This window comes from Vidua chalybeata, chromosome 1, assembly GCF_026979565.1.
Source record: "Vidua chalybeata isolate OUT-0048 chromosome 1, bVidCha1 merged haplotype, whole genome shotgun sequence".
Taxonomy (NCBI): Eukaryota; Metazoa; Chordata; class Aves; order Passeriformes; family Viduidae; genus Vidua; species Vidua chalybeata.
Window position 1 is genome coordinate 17,890,457 of NC_071530.1, and position 18,597 is coordinate 17,909,053.

Sequence of the window (18,597 nt, forward strand, 5' to 3'; positions counted from 1 at the left end):
TGAGAAAACTCGTGGGTTGATATAAAGACAGTTTTATAGGAAAAGCAGAAGCCCTACATGCAAGCAAAGCAAAACAGGGAATTTATTCACTGCTTCCCATGGGCAGGCAGGAGTTCAGCCATCTCCAGGAGAGCAGGGCCCTGCCACATGTAATGATGACCTGGGAAAGCAAACACCATCACTCCAAACGTCCACCCCTTCGCCCTTCTTCCCCTCACTTTATATACTGAGCATGATGTTCTGTAGCATGGGATATCCCTTTGGCCAGTTGGGGTCACCTGTCCCAGCTGGATCTCCTCCCAGCTTCCCAAGCACGCCCAGCCTCCTCCCTAGCGTGGCAGTACAAGAAGTACAAAAGGCCTTGATGCTGGGCGAGCACTGCTCTCCAATAAAAAATATCTCTATATTATCAACATTGTTTTCAGTACAAACCTAAAACACAGCCCCATATGAGTCACTCTGGAGAAAATTAACTCTATCCCAGCCAAATGCAGCACAGGCAGCAAGAGCAAAATTAGAGGTAATGCAGCAGAGGGAGGTGGGAATACAAACTGGTGGGACAGTGACAGCCCTGCCTGGGACGATGGGGAGCAAAAGACATGTTTTTTAATTAGCCACAGCAAAAGAACAATTTTTGCATGTGCATTGGGGTGGCATTTTGACCTTTTGAGTTTACATATGATTTTGAGAACAGTCAAATTCCTCCTAAACCTTTGGGGGAGTGGGGGGGAACACCCAAAAAAACCCTAACACCTTAACAGGACCGAATTTGCATGTCTCACAGAAATATCACTGTGGAACATCCATTATTTTAAACCACCCTTCTGCACTCTGCAGTTGTAGTAAAGGTGGGAGGTGACGATTCAGATTTTTGAGTCCCAAGAACTGGCAAAGCAGGCAAGACATATTAGCTTGGGGCTGGAAAGCAGCTGTTATGTAATTCCCTCTCATCTCCACCAGAACTGCTGAGAAGTGATTTATGTTATTTACAACTGCTATAACATTTTCCTGCTTGTAGTCACCATGGATTCCTATTAAAAAGAAATTTGGTTATATATGGAAGTTTTATATGTAATATAGTATTTTTAACTCTCTCCCAGGGCTACATATTCCTCATACAATTATTGCAGCTTGATATTGCAAGATTGTTGGTGCATGGCAGCTATGCACCAAGTATACCTTCAAACCAAGTCTGTAGAGTTAAATCCTTAAAAACTGACCTATGCTCCCAAGTGTTGACAATGAACCTTGTCAGAGTGCCCAGGACCCTGTGCATGCACTGGGGGAGAGAGCAAAACAATCCTAGGACTCAGGATCCTACTCACCTCCTTCAGAGACCTGCTTTTTCCTTCTACCTAACAAGCACCATTCTGTGATGCTGCTGCCCCTGCTGAGCTCGATGGCATCTCTGCACAGCACTGTGTTCTGCAGAGCAAACATTCCCCAAAGGACTAGCACAGTAATTCTCTTTCTTCATCTCATTGGGCAGCATAGAAGGAATACAAGTCAAAAATGGCATTTCAAACATGGCACAGATGATGATTGGCCTTACATACAGCTTTTCCATTCTCCCTTTCAAAGATTTTCGTTCAAGAATCTGAGTAAATAGACTCTGCATTTAATTCCTCATCTGCAATAACTAGAGGCAAGGGCTGATCTTTCAGGAAGGCGACAAAGTGCAGGGGTTTGCTGAGATGAACTTGCCCAGCAGCACAGCAGCAAAGAGCTAAAATAGCTCTATACTCAATTACTTTTTCCCTGAAGAAATTAAATCTGGAAATTTACAATAAAGTGCATAAGAACATGGAATGTCATATTTTTATAACATCCTATTCACATATTTCCCATTCCGAATTCCCTTACTATTTATCAAAGTGAACCCAGCTATAAACATTTACTTTAAAAGCCAATAAAGGTGAAATTAATGCTCCTTTACAAACATACTTTTCACAGCTCTGTGCTTGAATTACACCACAAAGGTTGTGAAACTGAAAACAATACATAAATCATGTTTCATCAAATGAAAATTTCTACAATACATTTTGGACTTGACTTCCAAGAAACAAGATCTCTGTTCATATTTAATCTCAAGGTAGGAAAAGGAAATATGAAAAAGTAAATAAATGTTAAAAGTATAACTGACTTGGTACAGATTTGTAATTTTTCAGTGAGAACTTCTGAGTGAACAGAGATAGAACTGATTCCACGTTCCAGTGGTGTACAATTTCTTTTTCCTCACACTTCATACTAGACAGGAGTGATATAAGACACCAACGGGATATGATGGAGCACAGAAAAATAAGGACAGAGACAGTACCTGCCTCTTGTCTGCTTCCTCTATCAATATCAAGCAACCCAAAGCGAAATGATACAGCTGCTGACTGGCAAGAGCTTAATCCACAGAGCACTGAGCTAAAGCTCAAAGGCTTGAGGGAGCACCAAAAGTCTTAGCAGAGATTAACTCAATCCCTTGACTGAAGTAGAGCATCGACTATTACCTACTTGGTCTCTCAGGGTAGAAGCCCAGTTGGCAGAACGATTTCCTGTAGATGTTGGACTGAGGCCACTGCCAAGGTTCATGTTATATAACCTGTCTCTGTGACAATGGTTCCTCACAAACACAGCCTACCCAGAGCAGCTTCCCTTGGGTTTTTGGTTGTAAAAGTTTACATTTTTTGGGATTTTGTTTGCCATTTTTGTTTGGGGATTTTTTTAGGTTTTGTTTGTTTGAAATTGTCACAAATCTCAGTGTGACAATAAGGAGTTTTGAAGAGCATATCTACTACTGTGTCCCAACAACCCCCTTTGCAATAACATATTTGGTGAATATGTTAGTGCAAACAGTTATTATTTCTCTGCAAATGCTTCTTTAATTTACCTAACAGATCCCAGTGTTGTCTTATTTATCCATTTTGGAACATTTGTCTCTGTACAGAGCTAGAGAAGGAGAAGAATCTGATTACATAAATGCTATCAAATAACTGAATTTTTTATTGTTTGGTATAATTTCTAGCAATTTCAGGTGTTGCATAGCCTCTTCAGGGCCACTGCTGTAGAATATTAACTGAAAATGGAAATCTACCAGGAATCACATTCATGTGAATGGTTCACATGAATTATCATGAGTATATCCAAAAGGACAGCTACCTAATTGACAAAACATCCAAAAATATTTACTTCCTGATAAGTAAGATAACATGCATGCAAAAAAATCTAAAAACTAAGAGCAAAATAACTAAATGGAGATTAAGTTTTCAGGTAAGTGTAAAGTTTGTGCTGTTATAATGCTGCTTCCCATCCAAGTCCCAGTGGGACTGCAGCTTTGCTGAGCCAAATACCGTATATAACAGGCAGTTTTTTAGCCAACTGTTTATTCACCACTTTTATGGGTATTAATCTGAAGTAAAAAAAAACTTATTCTACATGGATTCAACTTACTACTTTAGGGAGAGCACAGGCCACATGCACAAACATTCCTTACCTAAAGTCAAAGCTCTCTTTCACTGACTATTAGAATGGTGGGAGATAAATGGAAAAAAAAGCAATTACTTCTAAAAGTAAAACATTCTTTTCTTTCTAACCTAGCAGTATTAGTCTCTTGTGTAGCAAAGAGATCCTGAGTGTAGCAAAAATGCAACTTGTTGTGAGATAACATCATTACTTAATTAAGAAATAATAAATTCAAGTGCATTAAAGCTTTTACATCAGCAGTAACAATGCTGATCTATAAGCTGACATAACCATCTTTCAGAGCAAAACAAGTCCTTTCACAACCACTTCATTTTGGGCACCACATTTCCCTTGATTATACATAAACAGAAAAACAGCTGTCAACTCCTAAACTCACTCAAATGTCCTATTTAATTAGGTTTTGGTTTACAGAGTAACTACTTTCTATGGTTAATCCTGAATAGGCATTATGATTGATAATCAACAAAAATATAATAAATTTTAAAGTTTCAGATAGAGTTTGCAGAAGTAATAGGAATTGTGTTAGTAACTACTGAGACAATAAATTTATCATTGCTCCTACCTTAAACCACAAAAGGCAAGATCAGTCCCTGTGAGTAACCTATTCCAGTGGAGCTGAAGTTTATCAGGAAAGCAAATAAATCATATAAACACGTTAGTTAAGTGCTTTATTGCTTGGTCATGTCTCAATCTTTAAGTCATAGGGAAGGCAGGCAATTTAGATATAAAACATACTAGTTTTGTTTATTTACAAAGGGAGTGCATTTTGACCATGGGCTCTCCCTAAAAAATATCAAAAGAAGCTCAGTTGGAGTTCCAACGATCATGTTATTTCTAAAAGCAGACATCTAAACTTGACTACAGCATCAGCAATGGGAAGAAATATTGCATTTAGTGATATTGGGTTAAATTGATAGACTTTACCAAATTCCAAATCACACCCAGAGATCTGAAATCATTATTTTCTTGCCCAGATATGTTGGTTAGTTAAACAGGTGGAATATGAAACTTTACAGTCAGCAAAAATAGAAGTTTTGTGCAGGAAAAATGCTGGATCCTTGTACCTGTGAAAATAATATGGTTTTGCTAATGTAATTATGGATTATTTTTTCTAAAAATAGGTATTTCAGCATACTTCAGCATTTGACTCTCAAAAATCTGTTAACATGCTTTATGTGATTTTTAAAATCACATTGCCCTTTGCAAACCATTTTGATGTTCAACCATGCTTTAAGTCTTTGAAATTCAGTAATAGAAGTTCACAGGCAAGGAAAGCATCAAAGTGTCCAAAGAAAAGCCTTTGCCCGTGAAATCCTTCCCATTTTTTAATGAGTGTTGCATCCCTCCCTTCATTTGCAGCCCCCAAAAGCTGGGCAGTACAGGAACTCCATAACTAGACCCCAAGGAGCAGCAGTAATGATCCTGAAGCTGCCACCACACCAACGGCACAGCGAGTCAGGATGTGCCTGCTGGGGATGTGGGTGAAGAAGAGAGACAAAAGGATAGAAGGTGACCTGGGCTCCTTCACAGCCAGATCCCAGCTCCAACTTTCCTCCTACAATTGCCATCTTCCCTGCAGATGCCACTCTGTACTCAGCTTAACTGTGCTGCAGTGCTGAAGGTTCAAACACTATTAACCAACCATGCCTTGTAAGAACTCATTCGTTTGTTTCCTACAACTTCCAGTAAAACTTCCATGAAATAAAATAAGGATTAAAAGCAAAATGGTTTAAAAATACACACTAAAAATGCAGCAAATGCCATTTTTTAAGATCACACAAGAAAGATTAGTTCATCCCCGTGTACGTGCATCATGCTATTACAATTGCACTCACCTTTTCTCCAGAGAAGCTTGATCTTACTCAGTAATTAGGACAAATTTATGAGAAGATGGGAGTAATAACCACTCATGCCACAGAAACTTGGAACGTGACAGTGGTTTATTTCCATTGATTTGCAGTCTGAATACCATGTATGGGTTTCCTTGTATAAACAGATTTTAAATACTAGCTCCAGAAAAAAAAAGGCTGAAGTACAATATATTGCATTGCTGTATCTTTTTATCCATTAATAGTATAAACTTGTTATAAAAAAGACAGATTTTAAATTAAAACTGAACAGGAAATTTCAAAGCCACTTTTCTTTTTCAACTGAAACACACATGTACATGTTACAAATCAGCCTGTATGTTAGTAAAAATTCAAAGTTTAATTTTTTTTGCTTCTTTAAAAAGTTCTGATGACTACAGAATTGCATTTTCTCATAACTGTTTTTTCAGTTACTCACTATCTCACTGGATGCTGCGTATTTTCACACAACCAAGCAATTCTGAAATGGGACAATCTTTTTAACAATGAGGCTCAGGAATCTTTTTCATTTCACACCATTTTGCACCAACATCCTAGGAACACTTACCACTACATACCAATAAACTGTTGAATAAATATAAAAGATTATAAGCAAACTATAAGCAAAAAACAGTTATTGCCAGGTACTTGTCTCTGTTGTGAGATATTTGTCATCATTTTCTGCTTGTATTCAGAAGCAATGCATGAGCACGCTGACAAATTACTAAAACAAAATTGAAATTTTATCCTCAAAAATCCTACCAAGTAATTCTGACATCATAAAAGCAAAAGCAGACAGTAGAAATATTTGTATTCAGGTGATTTTGTACATGTATAAGAAATACTGAAACACACCTTTATTTACAAGTGGAATTAATGTAAAATATTTATCTTACACACATGTAATGGATCAGCCAAATACAACAGGACAGATAAATTGCTGTAGCTGGCATTTGACTACTTCTGTGTGTCCTGAGAAAGTTACTAAGCACAAAGTGTCATCCACTTAACTTTCTGAAGAACAAGCCCTTGACTGAAATGGAAAACAGTGATACTTACATAAATCTTCCCTTTCCTACTTGCCCATCTCCCGTATTTTGGGATTCCTTGCTTCATGTAACCAAGTCTGTTCAACACACATGACAATTTTAACACATCCCTTGCACATTTAGTGACAGAATGTCATAGTCTTGGCAACCTAAGGAACTCCTGAAGTGCAGCATCCAACATGTCAACTAATTCACAACTGTGTTACAAAATAAAAGGAAAGATGTCATCACAAAGCTTATGCTTCCACTGACTAAGTTCACATTAGCTTGGTTTAGAATTAAAGCATTTTCTACCTGATTTATAGAACCATACAAGTGGCATATTGAAAATCAACCTCTTTTTCTGACTTATTGTCAATAATAAAAGGTCTGTTGACCAAAGTCCCCAGATGGGTCTAAGGATTAGTTGGGTTATGTAAGTAATTAGCCAAGGTTAAAATAATCGGGCACTGAAATTATGATCCAGGACAATATCTGTCCTTCCCTTGTTACTGGAATTGTTGAACACAGGACAGTAAAGGAAAACTTGCATCTACCTCTGCTTTTTCTGGGGTCAAGAATAGTGTTACAAGCAGTTTTGTAAAGCTCTGTCCACATTAGGATCACTGCTTCCATAAAATTTGTCCATGAAACTGCCTCTACTCCTGTTCAAACAATACACCACTAGCTTGCATCTGAACCTAGTGTCTTAGCTGAACTTTAAAAACCACAGCTATTTAAAAAATAAAAACACTTTCCATGTGTCCAAAACACCTGCAATGCCATTTTTGTAATTTCCTTTTAGACACAGTACATAATGCAAGCTGCAAAAACAAGTGCCTTGTTACACGCTTCAGCAATACACCCTCCATGTGTTTGCAAACTAGTTCAACAAGTAACCTAGTTTTTTCAAATTCCTTAAAGTTATCTGCATGCCCCTGTGACTCATGCAGTAGATAAATTGCTGAGGAACTCTGTGGGAACCCATCCCAGAGTCCCACACTGTTGGTTTTTAACACTGCTTTATTTATTTGTGATATTTCAGTATCATTTTTATCACACTATGCTGTACCAATCCTTTTTGCTTAGCTTACTGAGCATTTATGTTTGTGTTGCAAAACACAAACAGAATTTGTGATCACAACTCACGATACAGCCATAAACAGTAATTTTAGAAGACTTAAAATAAATGCATTTGGGGTTTTTTAAAAGTTTGGGATAGTCACAACTTTGAATTAATTAATCACATCCAACCCAAAACCTAAGCAGCCTGGATAAAATGTTTTTAATTAGTCAACACATCATTGACATTTAGTGATGCTGTATTAATATCTTCATTTTTAGAGTCATGTGAGTAGCCATTTTCCCTATAAACTACCTCTGTTCCTTATGAACACATCCATGACTGCATCTTTACCATGCTCTCACCTTAAAACTCAGCTTTCCAAAGATTCATGAGTTAAGCAGCAGTGGACTAGAAAGACTGGGGGTTTTCCACCACTGTTACATATTTTATTAAATAAAAATATTCTATTTACCAATCCTTTGAAAATAACATAATATTTAAATCTACTCTTTGTACCACATAAACCAGTAATAAATACGTACATCAGTCCTGCAGATCTATCACATGTGCTCAACTAAGACTGATGCATTTCAGCTATTTAGTTTCTTTTTAATCATAACTTTAGTACCCTTCTGTTGTTTAAGGATGAAGCCTTTTACCATTTTGAGATCAGGGAGTGATTTGTAAACACGTGCACATTTGTAAACACTTGTTTAAACATTTGTTTAAATAACGTGGAAGGCATTTCCATCTTGCGAGGGGAGTAGAAAGCTGTATCTTCCTATAACATTACTATGTTTGAGTAACAAGAGGGTGCCAAGGTATCACTACTGACAGGACAAATCTCGAGCAAGTTTGGGGCTAACTGCAGAATGGAGGTTCCCAAAGACCAATGTCCAAGCCCAAGTGTGCACAGTCCAGCAGAGAGCTGGCTCACCACCAACCCTGGCATCACTAGCTCACGAACTGTGCTTGAGAACTCCCTTTCTAAGGCATATTAATATAGAAAATGGTTTCTCACTGGCAAACAGATATACTAAGATCTCTTGCAGTAAGAAAATAATTACAGATATCCAATTGCCTTTAAATGCCAGCATTTCTTTCTTTCACATATTGACAGACACCAGAATTATCAGTGGTTCACATCTGTAAAGTACCATGCCCCTTCTTCCCACCTCTTAATAGGGGAGACTAAGGCAGAGAAGCTATATAAAAGATCCTGTGAACCCACCCTCAATTATTCCCCACACCAAGAATGCACAGGGCAGAAAAGAAGAGCACAAGTAAAATTATATTCTTTATTCATTCCATTTTAGCTGTGAATATTCCTATTATACAAATACAGTATAAATTCCAAAATCACAATATATTACAAAATAAAAAAAGTACAAACTGCATTACTTAATAAATATATCTAACAAGTTCATCAGAAAGTAGAAGAGACAGAATCCAGATTGGAGACATTTAAATGTTTGACCCAGCAAACCATACAAACCTCAATTTAAGTTTTTTTTTTTCCTTTTAAACCATAATGTAGAATACCATTCCTGATTTCTTGATTAGAAAATAAAGTCACGTGAATAAAATGTTGTGATCAGATAATGACTTGTTGGTGAAACACCAGTGCCAAAAAAGAAGCAGGGCTTATACGAAAGACACCATAACCCCAGAAACAAGAACACAAACACTGAGGTGCAGCCACGGCAATTACTGCCAAAGCAGGAGACTATTATCTAGTCACAACATTCTATTGCAAGTTAATGTTCTGTTATTATAGATAAATAATATAAGTGGAGCAGAGTGAGCCAACCAGGCAACAAGAGGCCAGTTTACTCAAAACAGTAATTAAAAACAGAAGAGTCAATTGCTCCCTGCACTGTTCATGTGTAGCTGCATTCCAACTGGCTCAAAGGACCTATTCTGTGCTCCAGGCAGAGAAAGAAACTGTTCCTAAAAGCAGTCTGTTCTCACTTTGCCGCACTTTTACAAAAGCCATTATTTTAATTTAGCAAGAAAATACCCACAATGTTTTCATCAACTAGGGGGGTCAGTTTGACATCAACTTCATTTGGTAAAAATATAAAGTTTATGGGTAAAAAACACAGCAAAAAATAGCTGTTACATCATAAGCCTTATTTACAAAAACTGTTTACAAACGTTTTTGGCTGTACAGCTGAAAGCCAGATACTAATGTAAGATGTAGAAGATGGAGGTAACAGTTTAAAAATAGTGTGCAAAAAATACATTCTTATAGAAAATAGACAGTGGGGAAGGGATACACAAACATACACAGAGAAATCTGCTTGCAAATAACCCGAGGCTAAGTTTTTACAACAGAATATTACAACTACGTCTGTATTTATCCCCCGCAACCGACAGTCTTTCTCCGTCTGGGGTGCTGCTGCTTCATTAAGGATTAAGGCATCACCATCACAGCGAGCACACCTCTCTGTCAGTCCCTGCAGCAAAGCTCCCGGCCCAGGCGGTCTCATGAGCAGGCATTCTGCTCAATGTACATCTTGGACAAGGACACTGCCATGGACTTGGCCAGCTCCTCGTCCCGCCTGCGCTGTACCTGAGTCTGTCTGCACCACGCCTCGTACTCTGGGTTGGGGCACACGCGGTCCAGCACAGCATCGTAGTGCCCATTGCTAAGCCAGCTCAGCCAGATACTGGGCCGTGTCGGGTCCTCGGGCCCCAGGTAGTGAACCATGGTGGAAACGGTGGGGCTCTCGGGCCGGCCGCCCGTGGTGAGGTGGATGTTCACGTTCAGCATCTGCCCCATGGCCAGCAGCTCCGGGTAGCCGGCCCAGGCCCCGTCCTGAGCGGCGCCGATGAGGAACTCTCCCACGTCGCCCTCGATGATGGGGTTGAAGTGGTCCAGGTGGTCGGCGATGTAGTGCACGGTCTGCTCGCGGAGCTCGCTGTGCAGCCGCTGGTCCCCGTACACCGCCTTGCAGACGGCGCGGTACAGGCAGTTCCCGTCGGGGATGATGTGGAAGCGGAACCGGCCCTTCTGTCGCAGGTACTTGTCCTGCTTCTCCACCTCGGCCAGGTACAGCGCCAGCTTCTCGCTGCGCTCCGCTCTGCCGCCGGGCCCCCGCCGCACGTCGGGCCCCGCCGCCTCCTCCTCCTGGCCGTGCGCGGGGCCGCCGGGCTGCGCGGGGGCCCCGCTCCGCTCTGCGGGGCCGCAGCCGGGGACCAGCCCGGACTGGGCACCGGCGGCCGCCGCTTGCAGCGCCTGGCAGTGCTCGCTGAGCCGCAGGCTGCGGTTGCTGGGCTCCTCGGCGGCGGCCTCGCCGTCGCCCCCGGCCTGCCGCACACTCTCCAGGATGCCCTCCAGCCAGGCGCGGCTGCGCGGCGAGGCCGGCACCAGCTCTCCGGCGGCCTCGGCGCGCTGCACGATGCGGATGGGCACGATCCGCTCCAGCGGCCGCCGGCGGCTGACGGTGACCTGCGCGCAGGAGCTGAACTGCGGGCCGCCCGCCGGCCGCCCGGCCGGGCCCGCCGCGGGGCCGCTCGGCATCACCTCCAGGCAGGACGAGAAGGCGGGCATGGCGGCGGCGCTGCTGCTGCCCCCCGCGGGAACGAAGCTCTCCTTGCCGGAGCTCTCAGCGGCCGCGTTCGGGCCCGCGGCGTCGGCGGCGCTCGGTGCCTCCGCAGCGGAGGGTCCCGGCGACAAGGAGACCTTGAAGACGGCGGCGGAGCTCGACGAGGCCGCGGCGGCTGCTGCGGTGGCGGCCGCCGGGTAGTGGGTGATCACGGAGCTGTAGAGCTGCATCCTCGGCTCCCCGCGGGCGGCGCTTTATAGGCGGCGCCGCCGTCGGAGCTGGGGCGGGGAGCGGCAGCGGGGGCCGCGCTGGGGCTGCCGAGGAGGATGAACCGCCCGAGTAAAAATAAACAAGGGCATCACCGCCCGCCCCGCCCCGGCCGGGCCCCGCGGCCGCAGCAATTCCGACTGCGCCACCGGGCCGGCCCCCCCGCGGGCTCCGGCCCTTCTGGAAGCTGCGGGAGCGCGGGAGGGAGGCGGGGCTGCCCGGGACGTCAGCGAGCGCCGCCCCTGCCCGGCCTACGTGTGCTCGGTGTCACGGCTCCTAGTTTGCAGCTCGGTCAGGGTAACAGTGATTACATCCATTCGGTTGGGACAGTCCCAGGCGCAAGCTGCTGTTTGTCCACCTGCAGTCCCACTCTGGAAATGCAGTGCATGCATACAAAGGTGTGTGATATAAACCGGCACGTATTAACAGGAGACACACGGTCTGAAATATGGGTCTCATCAAGATCATTGATAATTGGTTTATTAATGCCGGTAGCACTTTAAAATTAAGCCATGTCTTCTAGTCGTAGCTGCGGTATAAATAAGGTCATAAAGCCTTTGTCCAGGGACAATGATGACATCTGTACACTCTCCATTTTGATTGTGTTCTGACACAAGAAACACCAGTTTGCACTATGATCAAATGCTAGTACAGACAGTCATTCCTAACAAAATGGGAAAAAGGTATTGACATATGTAAGTTCAAAGTGATACTTAAAAACAGTTCTGGATTCCATCCCACAGCCTCACATATCTTCAGGAAAGTTTTAGTAATCCAAGCAGATTGTAGAACTCTAAAAACAAACAAACAAAATCCTTTATTTGGATATTCTGAAAAGTTTCTTTTACTCATTCCATTTACATTAATTAAAAAGACAGAATATGAGGAACAGTTGCAATATACTGCAATGTCCAAAATAATTTTCTTTGGAGCCTTGGTTGTATTTTGTATCAATGTTTAGGGATGTATTTCCTATCTTCAGTCTCCGCAGTTAATTCCAGAGCTACCAGTAACACAATATGGAATTTCATTCTCTTTAAATGGAAAACATATTATGACTTTCTCAGCTAAATTGCATATTGGAGAAAAAATGCTCAAATCCTTCATACAAAGTCATGTGGATATTTACGGGAAAAGTTTTCACATACATCTTTTTTATTATGGATAAGACACAGCAGTTTATTGCATTCAATATTGGGAACCTTTTAGTAAAATTTTACAGATTAAATATATATCCAAAATTTTTGCCTTCGAAGCTGAAATGTAAGAAGCATATCAGATAATGAATCGAAGTCCACATGTCCTCAGTTACCTGACAGAGCCAGCCAAAAAGTTGATATCTTTAGAACAAATGGTGATGGGCCTTATCCAGGAGCATTTCTGGCAGCCTGTTAGAGTGGGATAAGATATTACAACTGCTCTGAAATTACAGAGTGACTCTTGTATTTCAGAATGTTCAGAACTTTGTTTTAAATATAGTTTGTGAGCCCAGTCAGTAAGTCTTTATTTCTGGACTAATCATTACTTAGAGAGGAATATATATTGATCAAATAGCAGTAAATTGAAATCTTTCCTCCTTGAAATGGAGGCTTGGTGCAAAGGAAAGATTCTTGTCTAGTTTTATTTCTTAGTCAAAACTTGACAATGTCTATTTCCAAGTTCACATGTATATGTTTATATATATACTGATAGGAGATTTAATGTAAAACTACTGGAAATTGCCCCTTCCAAGTGGGTTTTAAATATGCCGGTTGCTCTTCATTGTGTGTTTGGTCATTTATAAAGATGCATAATGTAAATTAATGCTCGCCAGTTCTTTTGCTACATTTTTCTTTTTCCCAGAAAAGCTATCTGTATTTTGGTTTAGTGAATGTTCTGTCTGCTAGTAAATGTCAGAGCTAAGTACAGGATGGTGGTTTAAAGTCTTCAATAGTCTGGTAACAGAGAGAGGGGAGGGAGAGGCAGCTCTTTCTCTTACAGAACAGTAAATGGATGCAGCAGAATAAGAGCACTTCTAGCAGGAGCAAGTGCTGCATTTTGAATGCTCAGTACTGCAAATTTCTTTCTTCTAGGATATTATAGAAACTCCTGCTAATGACTGTTCTGCCTCTCCAAAACCATAGGTTATTTGGAACAGTGGTACATTAGTGGATGGGCAGCTGTTTAATTCTGATTGTTGGTTACAATGAGGTACGACTTGAAGTTTGCAGTGCTTCATTTGAGGAGAGAAACAGATTTTTTTTTATGCCCAAATTACCCTCGTACTAGTATTCTGATGCTCTAATGTAGCATATTCTGGATAACAACACTTGTTTATCTGAATAGAAATCCAAGGAATATCCTGAAATACATGCTAAATATGCCAGCAGGCTTTTGTAATGGTAGCAGATAGATTGTTCTTTTTTTCACTTTTTTCTTATAAGCAGACATAATGTCTTTCCTAAATTTTCAGTTAAAATGCACATAATAAGCTTACTAATAACCTTAAAATACAATCAAGATGTGTTGCTAGGTAACTGAGAGACAAAACAAACATTGTAACCACTGTCTTGATGTTAATAGTGTACTACTTTTGATATCTTTATTATGTCCTGTGTGAAGTAAATGGAAAGAGAAGCTCACCTTGGTGTGTTTTACCTGTGTTGTTATTAAGTACTGACGATGTAATGCAACCAACATTTTTCATAACTGAGCAGCCAGAGTTAGTCACACATACTTGGCCTGAGGGGAATCCAGTCTCTCTGGATGACCAGTGACAAAAGTCCCATTGAGCCTCTGCCACACAAGCATCTTATGGTTAGCTTTCAACTCTCATACTAGGAGTTACCAGGAATCAACACTTCCTAAAGGTAATTTTCTTAGATATCTGACAGGTTTTAACAATGACATCCTAAATCATGGTCTACACCAGGGAGCAATCATAGAATGGCCTGGATTGGAAGGAATCTTAAAGATCATCTAGCTCCTGGTCACATTCTGCTAGACCAGGTTGTTCAAAACTCCATCCAACCTGGCCTTGAACACTTGCAAGGGCATGGAGGGACATCCACCACCACCAGGTGCAGGACCTGGAATAATCAAGTGCTATGAGTACAACTCTGGTGAAATAGAAATGTCAAAAAAATATTTGAATGCCTTTAATGCAATAGTCTCTATAAAAGCCAGGGGCACATGGTTCTGCCTTTAGTGCCCTTTACAACCAGAATATTGGTCTTGAACATTTCGTTCAGCTACATGTAGAACTGCTGTTAATTCCAAGGAAAAACTAAATTTTGCTTTATTATGACCCAGCTAAAACACAACCTATGTATCGATTACTTCCAGAATACTCCTGTATTTCCAACTTCTGTCCACTTTTCCCTGCAGGTCATGGCCTCACAAGCACTAGAGGTGTTTGGAAAGTGAGGAGAACACACTATAGACATGCCCTTCACTGTTTTCCACAAAGTAATATTCCTGAGCTTCTGATTCATTCATTACAGGGTAATGTAAAGTCCTTTGCTCTTACAGAATAGATCTCAAAACAAGCTCTGCAGTAATAAAGCATAAACATCTCCTGTGGTTAAAGTTTCTCTTGACATTACTGTTATCACTGGTTACCCTGCACATTCCAGGAATAGTTTAGATTGTTTAAAAGGCAAACCACAATCACAAAAACAGCTGTGGAACAACAGTGGTATTCACTGACGTAAAATGAAATGCATGAGAGTAGAACTAATTTTAACTTTAATGTTCAGTAGATACATGATTGACATAGAAGAAACAAATTAATTACATCACCAGGAACATTTGCTAGTGAAGAAAGAAGTCAGCTAAAATGATGTAGTGAATTACACTGAATAAGAATTTCCTTTTTTTTTTTTTGTTTTTGTGCTGACTTAACAGCCTTTCAGCTAAAGATATTTCTGACTGAAGTATTTAATGAATTAAAAACTTTTTGTATGTAACTGGAATATGAAATGTTGAATTTATACTAATAATCTGAAGTGGTATACCATGGGAAAAATTTGTAAATTATTAGAAAACAGAAAAATATATCAAGAATCTTCCAATACAGGGAAGAAATGCACATACACTTCAACTAGAAGGAACATACTGACAAAACATCTATTTCATCCTCTGTTGCAGATTATCATATCATCATATCATAGCATATCAATCATATCATATCATCATATCATATAATTTCTTTCATAAAATTACCAGTTACAGGCAACTTATTTGGGGCATGGTCAGTGAATCTATAAAGATGTCACAAGACAACAGAACTGCCAAAAGAACCAATGCTGCCCTTTCCTGTTCCCAGTGTCTTTTTTCTACTCCTGATGCCACCTGCTTTGTGATGGCCTAAGTGTTAGTATTTACTAAAGCACCTAGTGTATTTCACCCTAAATGTTAACATAAAAAGGAGGAAAACTGTATCCAAACTTACACTGAGGTGTAAAACTGCATAAAACAAGGGCTATGTCTCAGAGAGCTTTGCCTCACAATTTGTTGTTCAACTTCTGCATATATTAAATTTTATTCACTGTATGGGTGCACCAGGCATTAGAGATGCAACCAGTGCTATGACATCATGTGGCAAGAGTTTGTGGAAAAAGGGCTGTTGGTGATAAATATAGACATTTGCTCATGTCTCAAGGGCTCAGTTGGTATCCCACTTGATAAGTGAGTCTCTAAATGTGAGCGATGACGCAGATCAAGCCTCACATTTCTGCTCAGAAGTCTAGATGGCAGTTGCAGTGATCACTGTGCACAGGGCCTTAAGATGATACCAGGAAAAAAAAAGGGGGGGTTGGGAATCAAAAATGCTGTTTCCTCTGAAAAAAAAAAAATGTTAATAATGTGGTAATAATGTTACATAGACAAATTTTATAATGTGTATGATGTTTAGAAAGGTTATCTTCTCTATTTTTTATAAACCTTATGAGATAAAAAAGTGTTCACAATGTCTAATTTTTTGTCAATTACAGGAAATCAGTCAACTTCTCTCCCTTTCATGTTGGTTAATGGCAATTCAGGGTCGAGGAAAGTAGATACTTTGGCTAAGACTAAGAGCAGAACACAGTTCTGACAAGGACAGACTGTGAAGGAGGTAGGGGAAATGGGCAATGCAGAAATACCAGAAGCAGGAAATCACCATTCACAATTACAGGAAATATTATTAATAGCTTAATCTTGATGAAAACTGGAAGCATAAAATAACTGTGGTAGAAAAGAAGGTGCAATACTGCCTACTCTTGAAGTGAAAAAATGCTCTTGTGAGGTAGCAAGCAGCCAGCACTACCATGTGTGGCCTCACAAGCAAAGGACTGTTAGGAAACAGACTGATTCCATGGGAAGTGTCATCCCATCTATCCTCCACAACCTTGCAGTGCACACCTTTCCCTGCCTTTCTGCCATCAACAAGCAGCAAAAGGAGGAATCATCATTTTGCAGCTAGAAGCAAGTGTCACAGAAAACATTTCATCATTCATGCTTTGAGAGTCACGGAATAGCAGGTAATTACATTTACCAGCTTTGTTGTTCCCCTGCCAAGTCCTTCCTGTGGGAAAGGGCTGTGGTTATATGCTACATAACCAGCTCAGCAAGTCATGTCAAATCCCTGATGAAATGTAGGGAGAGAGCTTACCTCATCACAATTAAAAACCTGCTCTGTTTCCATTTATGTAGCACAGAGCTAACTGTTACGGCAAGGTTGGATCACAGCTGTTTAACTCCACTGTCTTAACATGAAAAAAATAACCCAGGTAGAGCCATTAGAGAGGAGGGATGACATCAATTCATCCTGACTGATGTCCTAGTCTGCGCAAATAACCAAACCTTTCCTTAACATACTTTACCATGCCTAAGTGTACAATATGAAATTATTTTTTAAAAGTTCTAATATAACAAGAGATGATTGTTAAAAAGCATTTATAACAGTGAGCATGAATCTGAAATATTTTTCACTGGAAGAAATCAGGGACAGATACTCCCCAGTTAGTAGGTTAGACTGGTAACTCCAATCAGAATGGAATCTTTATTTAGCCTGAAATATAAATTAGTGTTCCTGAGGCTTCCAGTGAATATCTACAGAAATTTTAAAATAGGATTTTAGCAATTTAAGAGTTTCAATATTTATTCTAGTGTAATGGAAGCATTAACATTGTTGCAAAGAAGCACTAGTTATTAAAGCTACATTATCCATACGTGAAAATAAACATTCTTCAAGTTGTGATTTATAGGTAAGCACAATTTTATGACAATTAAGCATTACTCAATTGGTAATTCAGAGACAGAATCCCAAATACTGTCAGCTTACTATATCAGACCTGGATATAGAGGGTTTTCTGCATGACTATCTGAATTTGATATAAAGTCACTATAGGAAATATAGTATATCTAATCTTGCAGTATCTAAATAAAGTTTCTGATACTGCATGGTATGAGTCATTACCAATCCAATGAAGACAGGAATTAAAACAAGAAACAAAAGATAATGATGGGGAGAAACAACTAAAAATTATTAAAAGAAATGGTTACACTGAAAGAAACTTGCTAATGGAGTACTTCAAAGATCCATCTTGAGACTGACTTTAATATTTTCAGTAATTACACCAGCACTAGCTGTGCTACTGACTTAAAGATTGAGAGCTGAGCAGCATTTAAAGAAGATTTTTTAAATGTCATATGGGAAACATCTGAAGACTAGAGACAGAATTGCTTATGTGACTATCTGAAATCCAACTGTGCAAAATGAAAGGGCATCCACCTGGTGGCAGGTCAGTATTTCTGTTATTAGCATAATCTCAGCTGCTATTCAGAGGCAGAATCACTGTTGTTTCTGATGCGATGCAACTTTCAAAAGGACAAATAGGATCCTAGAACACAGCAAGTGAGGACATATACAAAAAAAATTCTTTAATAAATGACTTGTGGAACTTAATCTGGAATTCTGTATACATTTCTGTTCACTGTTGCTTAAGGATGTTGACTGGAAGGAGAGCAAGAGGGAATTAGAATGATTAGGGCACTGGTGGCTGTCTAACAAGAGGAGACAACTGCTCTTGGCTTGCATTACCTAACAGGTTGCATTACCTAAGGTTGAGAAGGGATCCTTAAAAATACATCACAGATTAAATACTAGGGAGCAAGAAGAGCTCCTTTGGTTAAAGGTAATGTTGGCCAAAAATAAATGGATACGAAGTGGCAACGAATAAATTTAGTCCTGACTCACAGCCTTGGCTTTCAGATATGACATAACTGCAAATAGTTTTATGAAAGGATCCTGGTAACAAAATACTTGCAGCAGCATGGTGAAACCAGGGTGGCCTATGAATATGAGGACCATTATAGTTTAATTATAACAGAGGACTATAGCTTGG

The 18,597-nt window shown here is 40.3% G+C and overlaps 1 protein-coding gene and 1 long non-coding RNA gene across 2 annotated transcripts; one reads left to right on the forward strand and one right to left on the reverse strand.

Annotated features, from left to right (window-relative positions):
* Window positions 1-8,696: 8,696 nt before the first annotated feature.
* On the reverse strand, window positions 8,697-11,498 carry OTUD1 (OTU deubiquitinase 1). The gene has a single exon (XM_053961121.1). It carries the CDS (start codon window positions 11,191-11,193, stop codon window positions 9,901-9,903), a length of 1,293 nt encoding a protein of 430 aa, XP_053817096.1. The 5' UTR covers window positions 11,194-11,498; the 3' UTR covers window positions 8,697-9,900.
* Window positions 11,499-16,573: 5,075 nt separating this feature from the next.
* Window positions 16,574-18,158, forward strand: LOC128800346 (uncharacterized). Its single transcript, XR_008434957.1, has 2 exons — window positions 16,574-16,731; window positions 17,822-18,158. It is a non-coding gene; the product is annotated as an uncharacterized LOC128800346 (long non-coding RNA).
* The last annotated feature ends 439 nt before the right edge of the window (window positions 18,159-18,597 follow it).

What these genes read in the sequence shown, in the direction of transcription:
- OTUD1 (XM_053961121.1), bottom strand. Translation starts at nt 11,193, where the DNA reads ATGCAGCTCTACAGCTCCGTGATCACCCACTACCCGGCGGCCGCCACC.